Raw genomic sequence first — 15,333 nt, forward strand, 5'->3', positions numbered from 1 at the left:
GGTTAATGCTCTACATATAATATGGCTTATTAATAATCTTCAGAAACATTAGTAGTTTTAGAAACCCAATTAGAGTGGTTGTGGTTGTGGTGACTCGTGAATGAGTTTTGTCACAAATATACGTTGATATATGTTCAAGTTAGTACTATACTACTATACCCGTTATTATAGAAGAAAAAGGAGATATTCAAGTTTTTTTTTCTAGTTTAGATGTAGAGTATATATACTTTATATCCAAATTAAATGACTATACGTAACTATTAGATTTGGCTATATAAATATGTATATTTGATTAACGTAACATCTAACATACAACTTCGATTGTCATTAATTACTGGCAAAACTTGTCAATGAAAATTACTAAAAATAATTAAGATCTTTTATGTCACTGATATTTTTAACACGTAGCTAGATTAATTGATTATACTATAAGAAAAATATCAGTATAAACAGACATATAAACCTAATGAAATCATAATATTCCCTTCATAATTAATGGATTTTGTCCTAAAACAAGTTTGAGGGGTTTAATTTAATTAATTTTAAGTATTGCGTTGCTTAATTAATACAACTAGTTATCAAACGCAAATAGTTCAGTTGATAAAAACTTCTAGCAAATGTTTAGAAGTCCTTGATTAGAGTAGCGCTCGGACAAAACCATATAACATAATTCATATAATTATATGGGTTATAAAGAAAAAATAATAATACAACTAGTCATTATGTGTTAAAAGCAACACGCAACGCAAAAGAAATAATAGTAATATTTGGACGAGTGGGACAAAACATATTAAATATTAAACTCTTCAATTTGTGTTTGATAGCGCATGTTTGTTTCTCTAGCGGAATAATAAGTCACGTAGTTTCACGTCTCGTAACACGGTTATATAAGTTTATCTTCCCCACCCCCTTAGTTTTTGGTTGGATTATTATCAACTCTTTCAAACTTTAATAGAAACACAAATTGTACTCTAATAATATACGCAATTCCGTTGAACGTATATGAAAATTTATTTTCAAATGATCTGATCAGTGGTTAAATTTTTTTTTCGTGTGTGTGTGCAACGATCAATGGCTAGTATAAGAAATGAAATGGTTTAACTTTCTCTTAATTAAAGTGATTACGCAAGAGATATCCCTACTATAGTAAAAGAGAAGTACAAATGCTTCTTGGGTCGGGTTTAAAAAAAAAAAATTAACCTGGAATTTTTCAGTTGGATCTTACTAAAAATTTAAGGATATTAAATACCAGTTTCCATATATATTATTTCGAAATCTACCAAATTAAACCATCAATATCGGTTTGGGAAAGTACATTAATCTTAATTTGTTTAAGGAAAATACATTAATGTATGATTTTGTATATTGGTTTAACAAATTAACCTAAAAATCAGAAATATAAATTAAATATAAAATAATCATTATCAAATTATCCATAATATTTCAAAACAAAATCTTCCTTAAATATCCTATATTGATATTTGGATGTATAGTTTTCTCCTATATTAACTAAGATCTTCACACCAGTTACCGGATATTTCATTTTCAACCATCTTTAATATATATTTTTTTTTTCCTCTATGACCATCTTTAATATTTATTTGGCAATAATTTCGAATTTCTGGGTTGATTATAAAACTAATCTTTTTCAATTTAACCCTAAGAAAATATGATCTATATAAATAAGTTTTTGCTACCAGAAAATTGTAACATCAACACAGATTTTACATTTAAACACGATAAGAAATAAGAAATCATTGGCTCTTTATTTGTTTATTCTAGAGATTTGCAACTTTACAAAACTGCATGAAAGATCCAAGTTAAAATCATGTATTTATGATTATGCGGTGTACCGCGGGTCAATCCCTACATTTTAAAAATGATTCACTGTATAATATTTTTTTTTCATTGTATAATATTTATACATGTATATATGTCACATATTGTTCTAAAATTAACAATCCAACTAAAATCATACAATTTAAATAATTTTGAACATATTCGAAACCAACACATACAATATAAAAATGATAAAAATTAATTACTGATCAAAATAAAGTAAAGCAAACACAAATAAAATTATCTCGCAACGTACAAAGGACTAAAAACCCGGTAATTTTCTCCGCGCTACAACGCGGGTCCGGACCTAGTTTGAATTGTACAGTAGATGTGAAAATATATACAAATTCATGGCAACATCAAGAAACTAATAAATTTAATTATATTTATTTATACTTAACATAAATATATGGATTTGTGTTGACGGAAAATTAAAAAAAGTAAAGAAGAAGAGAAGAAAGATTGTATATCTAATCATATATGTGTGTTGACAGAGAAAATAATTAAGAAGAAGTTAAGAAAGTTTGATTGTTTGTGTATTCTAGAATATGATGATGCAACTTGCTGTTCAAGTAGGCCAAAAGATTGATGTCACGGGACTACAATGTTTGAAATTAAAAATTAACATATACACTTTAACACATATATATAGACACTGTCAATTTTATCTATTGACTTATGATAATTTAGTATATTTTTTTGTAATTTATCTAAAACTATGATACAATGTAGTATTCTCCAACAAAAAGAAGCAAAAGTAAAAATATGATGAAAAAGACGAATTGTCGGCCATATTCTCTGGTAAACTACGTCTTGTTATTATCTTTCCTTTTTTTGTAATCACTTGTTGTTGTTGTTGTTATGTCTACGCGTTTTCCTTTTCTCACGAGAAGGCACGAGGACTCGCCCCCTTCAACATCAATTGTTAGACCTACTTAACACATTCCATTATTAATATATAGTACTGTATTAATTTTTCAACACACAAATCATTTTAACGTCAACTTACCCTAAAGGCCAAAAAAATGTACACCTCATGATCAATTTCTTTATATGTAAACAATAGTAATAGATGTATAAAATAGTATTAAGTTTGGCCAGTCTAGCTACATGTACATTTGGAATAAAGACTCTCTACGACAATGAACACGAATGAACACGAAAAACCTCGACTTTTCACAAAAGTCATCAAAGTTTTTGTCTCGGGGAATATTCTGTATTTTGGATAAAACATCAACACCAATAAAAAATCCATCACTCTTTAGTTATAATGTGCACTACCAATTTCATAACTAATCGAGGAGGTTGACTGCAATATAACCACATACCTTCTTTAATGTTTAAAATGCGTCTGAAGCACTACAAATATAATCAAATATATATCAGAAACAATTTTTTTAGTGTGCATAAAAAAAAAAAAAAAACATGCATATATCAATAGTCAACGACGACTCAATTGGAATATTGTCTCGTTTCTATCTATTTTTGTTATCCTAAAAATTATTGGAGTGGACAATTGAAAACGATATAATATAAAGAATGGAATCGTTGAAATAATAGACGTTTTACACGGACTCCATCGAACCGTTTTGGAGTTTTTAGCTTCGAATCTAAAATAATTGACAAGACGCGTGAAGCCACGCCATCTCTACATTTTTTTTTATTTACATGTTATGGATAAAATTTTAGTTAATACCAAATGCTAAAAATATAGTATACGTTTATTTTTGGAGTTATGTTTACTATACATAAAAATATAATTAACCTACTCGACCATTGACATGCGGATTTAGTTATGTATATACAATATAATACTGTTTCTCATCTAATACTACTGTAAGTTACGTTCTTTGAAAGTGTGAAAAGAATTAGCTAGTAGCTCCGTCTAAATCAATACAGCTAATACATTCACTTAATATATACAAATCAAACTTATCAACACGCGTACACCATATTAACTATAATAGCCTAATATAGGATTGCCAAAGTTTCTTGATTCATGCATTTGCAATTGCATATGGTAGAAAAAAAAAATGACAGTGACTAGATCAAGATAAGCTTTGCCTGTGGTTTACATATCTTTTCTTTTTTTTTTTGTTTTTGGGTCAAAGCTTTGATTACATATCACTTAAGTTCTCGCGTTCGATCACTATTATTTAGTTAGTAAGAAATAATACTTAGACCAAAGATTTCCAGAATGCAACGAATGATTGGGATTTCAAAACTAGAGAGATCGTGACAGGTTAACTAACAAGTTTTGCAATATTATTGAAGAGACAAGAGTATTAATTTTGGCCGTCTTTAATCCTTAATACTTGAGATTATCAAGAGATTAGCCAGATTTTAATTTCGTTATGCTATATAATTAATTTATGATCTAGAAGACTAAAGCAAAATGTCAAGAATCCATCATTGTTACGTCCTTTTCGGTAAACTTACCATTGGGTATGTTAATTTGGCTCACCTATTTTGATAAGTTTTCTTGTATCAAACTTATAATACTCCACCATGGTGGCTGTATTACCCTTTTAATTCTTCATATATTTTCGTATATTAAAAAAAAATCATAATAAATCGGTTGGTATATTACTCTGATCTAGGTTTATAGTTCAAAATTTTATCATATATTTATCGATTGTTTATTGTTTAAATTACTCGAGTTTTGATGATATTTATTATATCTTCCTTTGTACGTATAGTTCTGTACTTAGTTTGTATCCAGCCTCAGTTTTAAATCATTAGTTATGATACATGCATATTGATTATTGAATATGATCTCCGACGTCTCACTGCAGTTCTCATGCATGGTATTACGAAATTAAGATATGTTTTGACATAGCTCACAAAATTTAATTACCAAGCCATAATTTTTTTTGTGATGAAATAACATTTTATTAATAAAAACCAAACCAAAAGAAATCGAATACCAACACTTTATATATATAGATACAATTTTCATTAGTTAACCCACTTTTGGGTTTTTTCTTATGTCGTTTACTATTGGTTTATTTATTGTTGGAATTTAAAATCACACTCGGAACAAGTACTTAACGCCATGAAAGTTTTATCACGACGGGTTTAATTAATTAACCGCAGAGCAAACCCTACGGATTTCGCCATTAGCCCCCGTAACGACACCAATGTTACTCATCCTGACCATTGACCTCGCAAACTCACCGTTGAAGGTGCTTCTAGGAGCCATCAACTGTTGCACAATGGGTCTAGTGGCTGGATCGGTCCAAAGGACTTGATCGGATTGGAGAACTCCACGACCACGGCTTAGGTTGTTGTAGTAAGAAGTGTCCCAAGTGGTTCCGCTTCCGGTGTCAAGATCAACGCGCACTGAAGCGTCTCCGTTTTGGGGACATTGTGTTTGAAGCTGCGCCAAGAATGTTGGGTCTATGGTTGGATCCGCGGGTTGTCCGGTGCTGTTGAAAAGCCTGTTCCTGAATACACCGCATCCTGCTGTTCCGATCGTGTGTCCTCCTGTTAAATCATGTACCAATATTGATTTAGTATATATATGTTGTTATTAATTATTCTGATCCTAAGGATTTGCAGATAATGTTTCTTCTTAATGTTAATAGTCTCTTCACGCACTTAAGAGGTTCGGCAATTAAGATGTTTTAGGTACTTGACGGTTGCCAAGTATTCAATGAACACATGGAGTGTTAGAGTTCTTGAATGTGTTAAGTTTATATATAGTACTTACCAGATAGGACGACGAGATCACGGGTATTGAGTCCCAAGACTGAGAACTTCTGTTGTTGAACGGCAACAGAGTCACGGGGGCCAGGGAGATTGTTAGCATTAGACGCCAAAGAAACGCGACCATCTCTACGTCCCGTTGGTACTTGCCAGCCTGATCCTCTCGTCTGCATGCAAATTAACCCATGCACGTATAACGTGTTATTTACATACTAAAATAAGACAAGTAAAATTCATGCACTTTAAAGTCAAATTCATTTGCATATTTGCTTACGAGGACGACAGTGTCACGAGCGGCTAAGGCTAAAATATCAGCACAAGAGACAACTCCCGGACACGCTGCTTCGAGCTGCGTTTTGGCGTTGTCTATGACTTCAAATCCACGGAGGTTGAGATTCGGACCGGCGGTCCTCTCGGTGTTAGCACCCGATATAAGGATGGAACCGTCACAACCCTGGACAAAACAGTCGTGGAAATGCATTCTCAGAATCCCGGGTGCGATTCTTGGGTCGGAACTGAAACCAGCATTCACGGCATTTCGGACGATGGTTTCAGCCGTAGGACACGTGGTCGCATAAAACCCGATCCTTGTGCCAGAAACAGGACCCGGCCTTGCGGCGGCTTGGCCATGGACCGAGCTGATGAGACAAGTAAGGAAGGTTATAAATAAGCACAATGATCTAACCAAACCCATCTTGAAGTTATATTTTTAGGGCTCTAAAGAAGATGAAGTGTGTGTTTAAGTAGATTTAAGTGAGTAGGGAATTAGCTCGTTGTTAGAATACTATTTATAGAGAGGAGATTGACAGACCACAAAATAAAATAAAAAATAAAAAAAAAGAGAGGAGATTGACAAGTCAAAGAATGACGTGTTGAGTCAACTAATCCGGCTTTAGTGTTTGTGGAGACTGGAGATTTAGAGTATTTTAGACAAAACGACATCGTTAGTGAGAGAATTCAAAAGCGCGTGTTGCTGGTCTCTTTGCGGTGTGAGCTGGTCGACTCGTTGACTTTAAAATCAATTTGTTTTGGATTTTGTTTGTTTTGATCATTCCCGTGAAATTGATTGAATATATATGTAACGAATGATAGAAATATTGTTTGCGTAGGAAATTTGAAATTTGGTTTTCATTTACAGCAAATATATAAAATTGTTAATGAGGATAATTATTTTTATTAATTATTGAGTGGAAAATCTGAATACATCCAATTTTTGGTAGGTGGATATCTCTCACACTCAATTAGCTAGAGAGAAGGATTAGAACGAACGACAAATACTGTGCGTACTTACTTACAAAGTGCAAAAAGTCTCTGCCTAGTGGATTTTAATATGAAAATATCCGAAGGTATATATCTCAATTTAAAGCTACACTGTGAATTAAATGAAGTTACTTCTGACATGATTCGGTTACGCTTTGATTAGAATCATGCATGATGATTGGTAATGTAGAGATGTCTTAAAATATCAAGAAAATCTGGTTTCATTCTACAAACTATGGAAATTAAGTACTCTGAGAATTGGTGCGAGATATATAGTGGCAAGTGTAATAGAAAGCATGATATCGGAGTATATTTTTCGATGTGTTTTTTTTTTTTTTTTCGATGTGTTAACTATAGTGCAAGAGCCAAAAGAAAAACTAATGGATAATAACGTAACGCATAAAAAAGAGAGTAAAAGACACAAAGGAGATTTATTTTCTTAAGAAGTTTATACAAATCCTGGTCCCTTGCCTTACAGAATCACTAATTATCTTGTTCATCAAACGACTTTTGGGCAAACCATAACTTGCACAACTTAAAAAAAAAAACCTAACTTGGGTGGGTGAAAACCACATTATCTCCAAAGGCTAGTAACACTTCAAATATATGTAGATCACACGAAGAACTAAAGATTTAGATGAAGCTTATATTTTTGGTACATGACTCATATAGTATTATTGTTCTAATTGATATTCCTCAGAAACATGACCGCTGACTGTATACAAGATAAGATCTAGATGATCATCGATCCTGAGAATATCATGAGCTTTTATTTGTCTATACTCCTCTCTAAATATAATGATTTTGTTAGTTTCTTTTGGGTCAAAAGCTTGATTTTATATATATTAGTTCTTCTTGAATATGAAATAAGATTCAGATTATGACCAAGACTGTGTCAAATTAGGATTGTTTACTATATGCGTTTACATGTATGAAAATATTGTAATTTTGTAATATACTTCCCTTCATGTTGATGGTGTATAATTAAGTTACTTAGTTACACGATGTATAATAGAATTTAGATATATATGCATGCATATAATGAATAATACGTCCAGTAAATGTATGCATAGACGAAGAGAGAACTAATTTGGGAGATAAAAAAAAAAAAATACATAGACAGATATAAGAATAAAAGAGATCGAAATTGATAAGGTTCTCTGGAAGCTGACTTTGAGCGAATTGTCATCATAAGAAGAGTCGGTCGAGAAGAGGCTGCGGAATCCGGCAATTAGTGGTTTTGGAAGTATCTCCGGTTTAAAGTTCTCCGGCTTCCAAAAATCTTCCGGATTTTTCGCTTTCGTTTTGTTTTCCTTGATGTCATGTGTGTTTGAAGTTTCAGTGAACACACGATTGTGTCTGTATCCATTATTTTTGGATTTGACATATAACTACTAAAAATTATAGATCAGTATCTCTAACTTGTTTATATGTATTTTACAATATCTGCCAACGTATGCGTTTGTTTGTATTGGTTGGTTAGCATATATGCATGTCTTTATTAAATTAGACTATAAGTTTGACTCTGATGAATACCTCTCTATCTCCATCCAACCATACAATTTTACACTTCATGGGGATATTACGGATTTTCAGAAGAATATTAAGTTGAGTTTGTTTTTGTGCGGAAGAAAAAATGATTTTAGACTTTGTAATTCAGACAAAATTGATGATGAACAACATGTAGCTGACTAAAGAGTTCAATATCATATCTTCTTCTTCTTTTTTTTTTTTTGGTTTGAATAAGATAGTTGTCGAGTGCCTCGATTAACTCCAACGTCTACTGCCAAACGATATATAAGTATACATATTTTCTATATATATATTTAAAAGGGTTTTCCGAAAAATCCTCAAACATATATAGCCATTTGTTTTTTAATCTTATCATTAATTTCCAAAAATGCAAATGAATCCTACAAATATTTAAAATAGTATGTAATATGATGAAAATACGTATTTACAAATTTAACGATAATGTCGATGGGGTATATTACATACTATTTTATGACTAAATTAATTTCGAAATCATCACTTAGAATAAAATAAAATAAATGAAAAAATAAACCTAAAACATCACTTAATATATCAATACGAATAGTAATTTAACCATGATCATCTAAATATAGTTGCTAGTTAAATATACTCGTTTGAGAATGTTTAGATGATCTAAGATTAACATGTGTTTAGGAAAACTCTACGACACAGTAATAAATGAATATACATTAGCCTAATGATAGTGAAAAGAGTAATAATAGTTACCAAGTAAATAACAATCCCCTATAATAGTATATATTAACAGTACACACGTTAGAGAAAAGAAATCTGTTACTTTTAGTTTTAACTAGGGCCATCGTGTTACTAACTCGCATATGAGATATCTTCATTTGCATGGAGAAAACGACTATCACTTAGCCTCCTAACATTAATGTTATCGCGCTTTTTTTGGTAGCATCATTTTTCAATCAGGATTCAGGAGTCATGATAACTTAGCTAACCATGACGAGAGATATATATATATATATCATATATTTTTAGGCCTTTCGGAAGGCTTCTCATAAAATTTGTTTAGGTATATAGCCAGAGATTCCAGACCGAAAGGGCTAAACTATCATTTTCAAAGCTGCCGTAATGCGATCAAGTAAGATTTAGTGAAAGCCATATTTCTGATGTTTTAAATGGACAGCAAATATCTGATTATAACAGAATTCTTACACAAGAGGTTTCATACATAATCTCTCTACGCCTCATTGCCTGAACCTCCCTCAGCCTGAGCAGCTCCTCCATCTGTAATACGATATCAGAGCAACAGTACCAATCAGCAAGTCTGTAAATTTCTTTGAGATGGAAGATGATCAGAAAGATGAAGAAAATTACCTTCACCACCCTCAGATGGAGTCATTGGAGACTTCCTGTAACGCGTCTGTTGCTGTGTTGGCTGCAAAAGCGGGACAAGACCTTAGAATTGGAATCAAACCACAGAGAAAACAGCTGAAACGTGTTTCAAGTTCAGTTACCTGTAATTTTGGACGAAGAGCTTCAAGGGGTCCCTTTGGCTTCGCAACACCTTGCTGTTTTAGACATTTAATAAGAACACCGTGAGAATTGAGAGAGTGTTACCATTAGAGACATCTTATATATGACAACCCAAAAAAGACAACACTCGTGGAACCAAACTTTCAAAATATTACCTTTCCAAGAGCCCAGTCAGCTGAGTCAAAGTATGCTCGCTCATGATCCTGATATAAAATCACATCTCATGAAGATCGACTAAAAACCAAAAATTCTCCAAATTAGACCAGATAATAAGCTACCTTGGAAATGAGTGGTGGTTTCTTTGGCATGAGCCCTCCATACTTCTTCTTTACAGCAGCCTCCTGCACAATGCAATTAAAGAAAGAGTTAGATCATGACATCATCTTAAGTTATGTTTATTGATCATTATATAGTGTGAGAAGTAGATGGAAACCTCCTGCTGTGATGATGGCATTGACTTCTCAGCCTCATTGGTGAGGTTTCCTTCCACTGATTGGTCTTTCACATCCCCTGCGCTAGACATTATGATGATGTCTCAACGCCACCAAAACCAAAAATATGCTGCACAAATATATATCACACGACATTACTTAACAAATACACACAACTCATGAACCATTAACAGAAGCGGATTCTCCAGGGTTCATCAATGAAAAACAAACATCAATTAAAGGAAGCTAATTAATAATTGTTCAATTGATATGCTTCCTATTTGATACTAGTTCCATAATCCTGTGCCCAAACATCTGCTCTGAAATAGTGTATAGCTCAAGATCATGAATGAGCCTAGCTATGAACAACCTATTAAACTCGAGGCAGCACAACAAAATCCAAACTTGAATACACAAATGAGTGTATACTCCATAAAATAGACAAAGCCTCCAAAAGCTTATCTCATATAATACTTCATTTCAAAAGATCTCTATGTATGTAAAAAAAACTGAGGGATCACAAATGGTAATACATAAGATTTAGAGTTTGGATTCTACTTTTTAATCAAATCAATTCCGAGATTGAAATCAAAACCAAAAAAAGGATATATATGAATCAGATCTCCACAATGCATATAGACAAGGATTATAAGAAGCCAAAATCCAACAAAAACAACGCCAAAAGATCAGATCACAACAAAACCGACGGTGAAGTGGATGACACAATGAAAACTCAAATCAGAGAGCTAACACAATCAAAGCCCTAGCGATAAACAATCAGATTCATGTGTATACAAGATTGTAAAAATGACATAACGATGTAGAGAGTAATGAAATCCCAATCGATCGAAGATCATCATCATCAACATCGAGATAAGAATACGAAGAAACGAAACACCTATAAGTGAAGGTTTATAAAAAAAAAGAGATCGAGATTCAACGCACCAGGAGGAAGAGGAAGAAGAAGAGGATTGATATGGCTCCCTCTGAGTTCGTCGTTGTTGTCAATGGGGAGATCTTGAGAAATGTGAAATGAAATATAAAGGAGAGATGATGTGTGGGAGACAGAGATAGAGAGAGATATGATTTGGGGTAAGAAAGAAACGCGGTACGAGGGTTAAATTGGTAATTATGATTAACTAAACGAAGGTTAAAACACGTGATTAATATTCTTTTTTGGGTTTGACAAATCTATTAAACCGTTGAAGACGAAGGTTTTCACATTTGTGGGATCTATTTAATACCTCATCTCATCTGTTAATAAATAATGTCATTCTGACACAATACACACAACCATTAAAAAATGATATACTCTATATAAACTACAATATATACTATGTGTATTCATAATCACTACCCCTACTTCCTTATTACCATCACCCCCAACCATCGGTCACCACCTCATTCGACTATAGGCCACCAACTACTACTTCTTGGCAATCGGGCACCACCAACTCCGACCTTGGACCATCGACGACCAACTTCGGCCTCCGACTATCTATCACCAACTTCAGCCTCGACCACCGGCCACGTCCACCACCTTTAGCCACGTCTATCACCTCCGGTTCTTAGCCGTCACCACCTCTGGCCTCCAGCCAACAACCACTACTTGCAATCAATTTTGGGACATCACCACTATCATATGTTTTTTCCCTCATGCTATATTCTTTTATTAGTGACACTTTTTAAATTAATATATTTTGGGCGACATGTGTCATTCATTGTTAAAAGATAAGAAAAGAATAATTCAATTAATTAACCAATCAAAAAAAAAAGAAAAGGAAAAAAAAGCAACCAATCATGTTTACAGATTACTAAATTACAATTAAAGTATTTTTAACGATGTAAAAGCTGTTAAGTATATAGGATACGTCGTGGGAAAAATTGTTAAAACAGAACCCTATTCGTGATTCACTTGGTTGAGAATAATAGCAGCACATTTTCATTTTCATGATTTTATAAAAGATTCATTCCTAGATTCAAACTTTGTCTTAACAAAACCTCAAGTAATTAATTAAAAACAAAGCAGCAAAAGAAAGAAGGAAAAAAACTTGGACTACAAGACCAAGAAACAAGAGACCATCACAAAATGTAAAATTTGAGAAGACATCTGTAAGAGAATGGAATCAACGGAGTCTTCTAGCTTCTCTCTCGGACTCGAGGAGAGTGAGGATATCTCCTTCCCTGACCGGTCCTTTCACGTTTCTCATGATGTAGCGGTCTGAATCAGTGAACTTAACTCTAACCTGAGTCACCTGACCACGAGAACCGGTCCTGCCCATGACCTTTACGACCACGGCGTGCTTGATCTGAGAATCCATTCTGCATACATACAAAAGTGGCATGTCAACTTCTTCATACTAATCTCAGCTCAAATCGAAATATGAAAGAACCAGATGATTGTTACTGTTCAACAGACCAAATCACTAAATCAACACAAAACAATCTGAAATCACCCAAAAGGTCGTACAAATTAAGCACTGCAACTAGAATCAATTCACAGCACAACTGCACAAGAGAGTTTAAATAAAAACTAATGAATTAACTATATTGTTCCCGTGTTCCACAGATCATCATCTATTCATGGTTTATCTAACTCAACTAAATCTTCTACTCGTAAGATCGATCATCAAGCAGCGTGTTACTTTAAAAAAAAATTGTAGAACGAACAACAATATACTAAAAAACAGGGAGAAATCTTAGAAATTCAAACTATACAAACATCGCAGGTAGCTTCTACGGGCATGTTAAGAGTAAGGACTGGAGGCACGACGATATTATCAAAGCAATGGTACAATGAACGAACCTGTAGACGGATGCGGCGGAAGCTCAGGAAGCTAGGCGAAATCGAGACTGCTAAACAAAACCCTAAATGCAGGAAGCTGAAAAAATGAATTTATTAGTGGTTATATAGCACAAATGGGCCAAACCTACGAGATAATGTGAACTCATATGGGTTTATGGGCTGAAAAGCCCATATTCGTATCAGACTACAATTAAAATACCTAACGTAACACACAACTAGTGACAACTGACAAGTACCCAGCTATGATATTGGATCACTTTCAATGCTGTTTTTTTTTTTTTTTTTTTTTTTAAAAAAAAATTTATATTACAATGGTCTCGTATGAGTGTACTAGGTCATGATTTGATGGAAATGAAGATAACCAAGCCATAAATTATTTTAGTTCAATTAGTACAGATTTACTGTAATTTTAACTTGTCAGTCTACAAGTATTGGGACGTAGCTCACCACAGCGAGTTGTGTAATATCCTCACAGACGAAAACCAGTCACAAATCGATTGATTCCAGCAAAATCAGAAACTATCTTCAAATCAGAGAAATAGTCTTTGAGATCATTGGTCATCATGTAATCAACGATCATCTTGCTTTGCTTTTCTCCATTGGTCTGCATCATCATAAACCAATCGGATCAATCATTCATGGTGGACATGATATATTTTATTAGTACAAATGCAAAACATCTTCAAATCAAGTGAAGGTATAATGAACATTGAGTTATTGACCAACCCATATTTTATCTTTTAAGTAGTAATCTTAATCTTCTTCCAATACTAACTTCGCAGGTTCTAGATGGGAGAGAAACATATGAAACCAATTGAATCTTCCTACTAACGTATTTGGAAAGAGAGTGAAAAAGGGTAGGTACCTCGAACACGAAAAAGCCACCACATTTAAGCATCCGGGAAGCCCCATGACAGATATGGAGAAGGCTATCGGTGCCATCGAAACCACCATCCAATGCAAGTTTCGGTTCATGTCTACCAACTTCAGCCTGTAGACCTGGAATGTCATCACTTGGTATGTATGGTGGATTACTCACAAGCCCCACGAGTTGTCCCTCGAGATCTTTCAAAGGCTCAAACCAAGATCCTTCTCTCAGCTCAACCATCCCCTAGATTAGTCAGATTTTATCACAAATCACAATGGTGAGAATAAAAACACAAAGCTGAATCTTTCAAGGGATCAAAAACATGATCCTTCCCTTTACATCAATCATCTATTAAATATACTATGAGAAGATATCAAACTAAAGAATGATGCAAGAAAAGTTGTTCAATTGACAATTTACTATATATATATATATATATAGCAAAGCTTCAAATTCATTAGTCCATCACTATTTTGATGTTGAAAGATGAGAATACCATAAACACAATAGTTATAACATGAAAATCAACTAACCTGAAGGCCGTATCTATGCACATTGTGGCCAGCGACGGCGATCGCTACTGGACTGAGATCTGTAGCTATAACTCTCCCATGGCTTCCCAATACTTTAGCAATGCCAATCGCAATTGCACCACTCCCTGTCCCGAGATCAGCCCAACAACCTTTCTTATACTGTTCATCGCTCGTTACAAGCTCCTCCACCATTTCAACGATCAGTTCCGTCTCTGGTCTCGGAATTAGAACGCCTTCTTCGACGCACAACACCAAATCTCTCCAGTGTTCGCATCCGACGACGTACTGAAACGGCCGACGCTTCTCGATCCTCTGCCTCCACAAATCGTACAGCTCCGCCAATGACGCTCTCAATTTCACATTCTTCTCGCCGCCGTCCGCGATTTCACTTCTGTGGAGAATCACCAAAGGATCGTCTATGATCGAGTCTTCGATCAGCCATTTTAGCTCACGGTGGAGTATAACAGGGTCAAGGCTATCTTCAGAATTCTTCGAAGATTCCTCTACAGATGAGGCAAGATCTTTCGCCCAATCGTGCCATTTCCAAACCTCCGATAGAGAAGTTGCGTGAGACGGCGTTCTAAGGAACAGTGGAGTCTTGGGAGTTATACTGAGAGAATTAGGCACCGGAGCAGTTTTAGCCTCTACACACGACGCGTATTGCTGTGGTTCTCTCGTCGGAGAAGATGAGCAAAAAGGTTTAGCGGCAGAGAGCAGAGGAGTAAACCGTAAACTCGGGAAGATTCTTATCATTTCAAGGTTTTTGCCGCACCAGCAGACCAAATCGGTTTATAAATATTCCCAGCTAAACCGGAGAATCCGGGATAGCAGACTTTAATTCCGGTTTGGCTTCAG

The 15,333-nt window shown here is 34.3% G+C and overlaps 4 protein-coding genes across 4 annotated transcripts; all 4 read right to left on the reverse strand.

The window, feature by feature from the left end:
• Positions 1-4,754: 4,754 nt before the first annotated feature.
• Positions 4,755-6,295, reverse strand: LOC17876306 (peroxidase 71). Its single transcript, XM_006280743.2, has 3 exons — positions 5,822-6,295; positions 5,552-5,714; positions 4,755-5,325 (listed from the first exon to the last, which is right to left on the reverse strand). Exons 1-3 carry the CDS (start codon positions 6,239-6,241, stop codon positions 4,922-4,924), a joined length of 987 nt encoding a protein of 328 aa, XP_006280805.1. The 5' UTR covers positions 6,242-6,295; the 3' UTR covers positions 4,755-4,921.
• A 3,096-nt stretch (positions 6,296-9,391) lies between these two features.
• LOC17875546 lies at positions 9,392-11,329 on the reverse strand. The gene is made up of 7 exons (XM_006281267.2): positions 11,217-11,329; positions 10,274-10,401; positions 10,119-10,181; positions 9,996-10,043; positions 9,822-9,875; positions 9,682-9,742; positions 9,392-9,591 (listed from the first exon to the last, which is right to left on the reverse strand). Exons 2-7 carry the CDS (start codon positions 10,361-10,363, stop codon positions 9,545-9,547), a joined length of 363 nt encoding a protein of 120 aa, XP_006281329.1. The 5' UTR covers positions 10,364-10,401; positions 11,217-11,329; the 3' UTR covers positions 9,392-9,544.
• Positions 11,330-12,190: 861 nt separating this feature from the next.
• Positions 12,191-13,180, reverse strand: LOC111831510 (40S ribosomal protein S28-1). The gene is made up of 2 exons (XM_023786123.1): positions 13,078-13,180; positions 12,191-12,593 (listed from the first exon to the last, which is right to left on the reverse strand). The coding sequence occupies exon 2, from the start codon at positions 12,590-12,592 to the stop codon at positions 12,398-12,400; it is 195 nt and encodes a 64-aa protein (XP_023641891.1). The 5' UTR covers position 12,593; positions 13,078-13,180; the 3' UTR covers positions 12,191-12,397.
• Positions 13,181-13,418: 238 nt separating this feature from the next.
• On the reverse strand, positions 13,419-15,320 carry LOC17876270 (release factor glutamine methyltransferase). Its single transcript, XM_006280577.2, has 3 exons — positions 14,479-15,320; positions 13,943-14,188; positions 13,419-13,681 (listed from the first exon to the last, which is right to left on the reverse strand). The coding sequence occupies exons 1-3, from the start codon at positions 15,229-15,231 to the stop codon at positions 13,547-13,549; spliced, it is 1,134 nt and encodes a 377-aa protein (XP_006280639.1). The 5' UTR covers positions 15,232-15,320; the 3' UTR covers positions 13,419-13,546.
• Positions 15,321-15,333: the final 13 nt, after the last annotated feature.

Source organism: Capsella rubella, unplaced genomic scaffold (assembly GCF_000375325.1).
Source record: "Capsella rubella cultivar Monte Gargano unplaced genomic scaffold, Caprub1_0 scaffold_8, whole genome shotgun sequence".
Taxonomy (NCBI): domain Eukaryota; kingdom Viridiplantae; phylum Streptophyta; class Magnoliopsida; order Brassicales; family Brassicaceae; genus Capsella; species Capsella rubella.

Excerpts from the sequence above, each read along its gene's own strand:
- LOC17876306 (XM_006280743.2), bottom strand. The coding sequence starts at position 6,241 with ATGGGTTTGGTTAGATCATTGTGCTTATTTATAACCTTCCTTACTTGT. Across the intron at positions 5,715-5,821 it reads CTCGTGACACTGTCGTCCTC|ACGAGAGGATCAGGCTGGCA; the intron begins GTAAGCAAATAT and ends ATTTGCATGCAG. Across the intron at positions 5,326-5,551 it reads TGATCTCGTCGTCCTATCTG|GAGGACACACGATCGGAACA; the intron begins GTAAGTACTATA and ends ATGATTTAACAG.
- LOC17875546 (XM_006281267.2), bottom strand. The coding sequence starts at position 10,363 with ATGTCTAGCGCAGGGGATGTGAAAGACCAATCAGTGGAAGGAAACCTC. Across the intron at positions 10,182-10,273 it reads TGCCATCATCACAGCAGGAG|GAGGCTGCTGTAAAGAAGAA; the intron begins GTTTCCATCTAC and ends TGCATTGTGCAG. Across the intron at positions 9,876-9,995 it reads CTGACTGGGCTCTTGGAAAG|CAAGGTGTTGCGAAGCCAAA; the intron begins GTAATATTTTGA and ends TGTCTAAAACAG.
- LOC111831510 (XM_023786123.1), bottom strand. The coding sequence starts at position 12,592 with ATGGATTCTCAGATCAAGCACGCCGTGGTCGTAAAGGTCATGGGCAGG.
- LOC17876270 (XM_006280577.2), bottom strand. The coding sequence starts at position 15,231 with ATGATAAGAATCTTCCCGAGTTTACGGTTTACTCCTCTGCTCTCTGCC. Across the intron at positions 14,189-14,478 it reads TGCATAGATACGGCCTTCAG|GGGATGGTTGAGCTGAGAGA; the intron begins GTTAGTTGATTT and ends TGACTAATCTAG. Across the intron at positions 13,682-13,942 it reads GTGGCTTTTTCGTGTTCGAG|ACCAATGGAGAAAAGCAAAG; the intron begins GTACCTACCCTT and ends ATGATGATGCAG.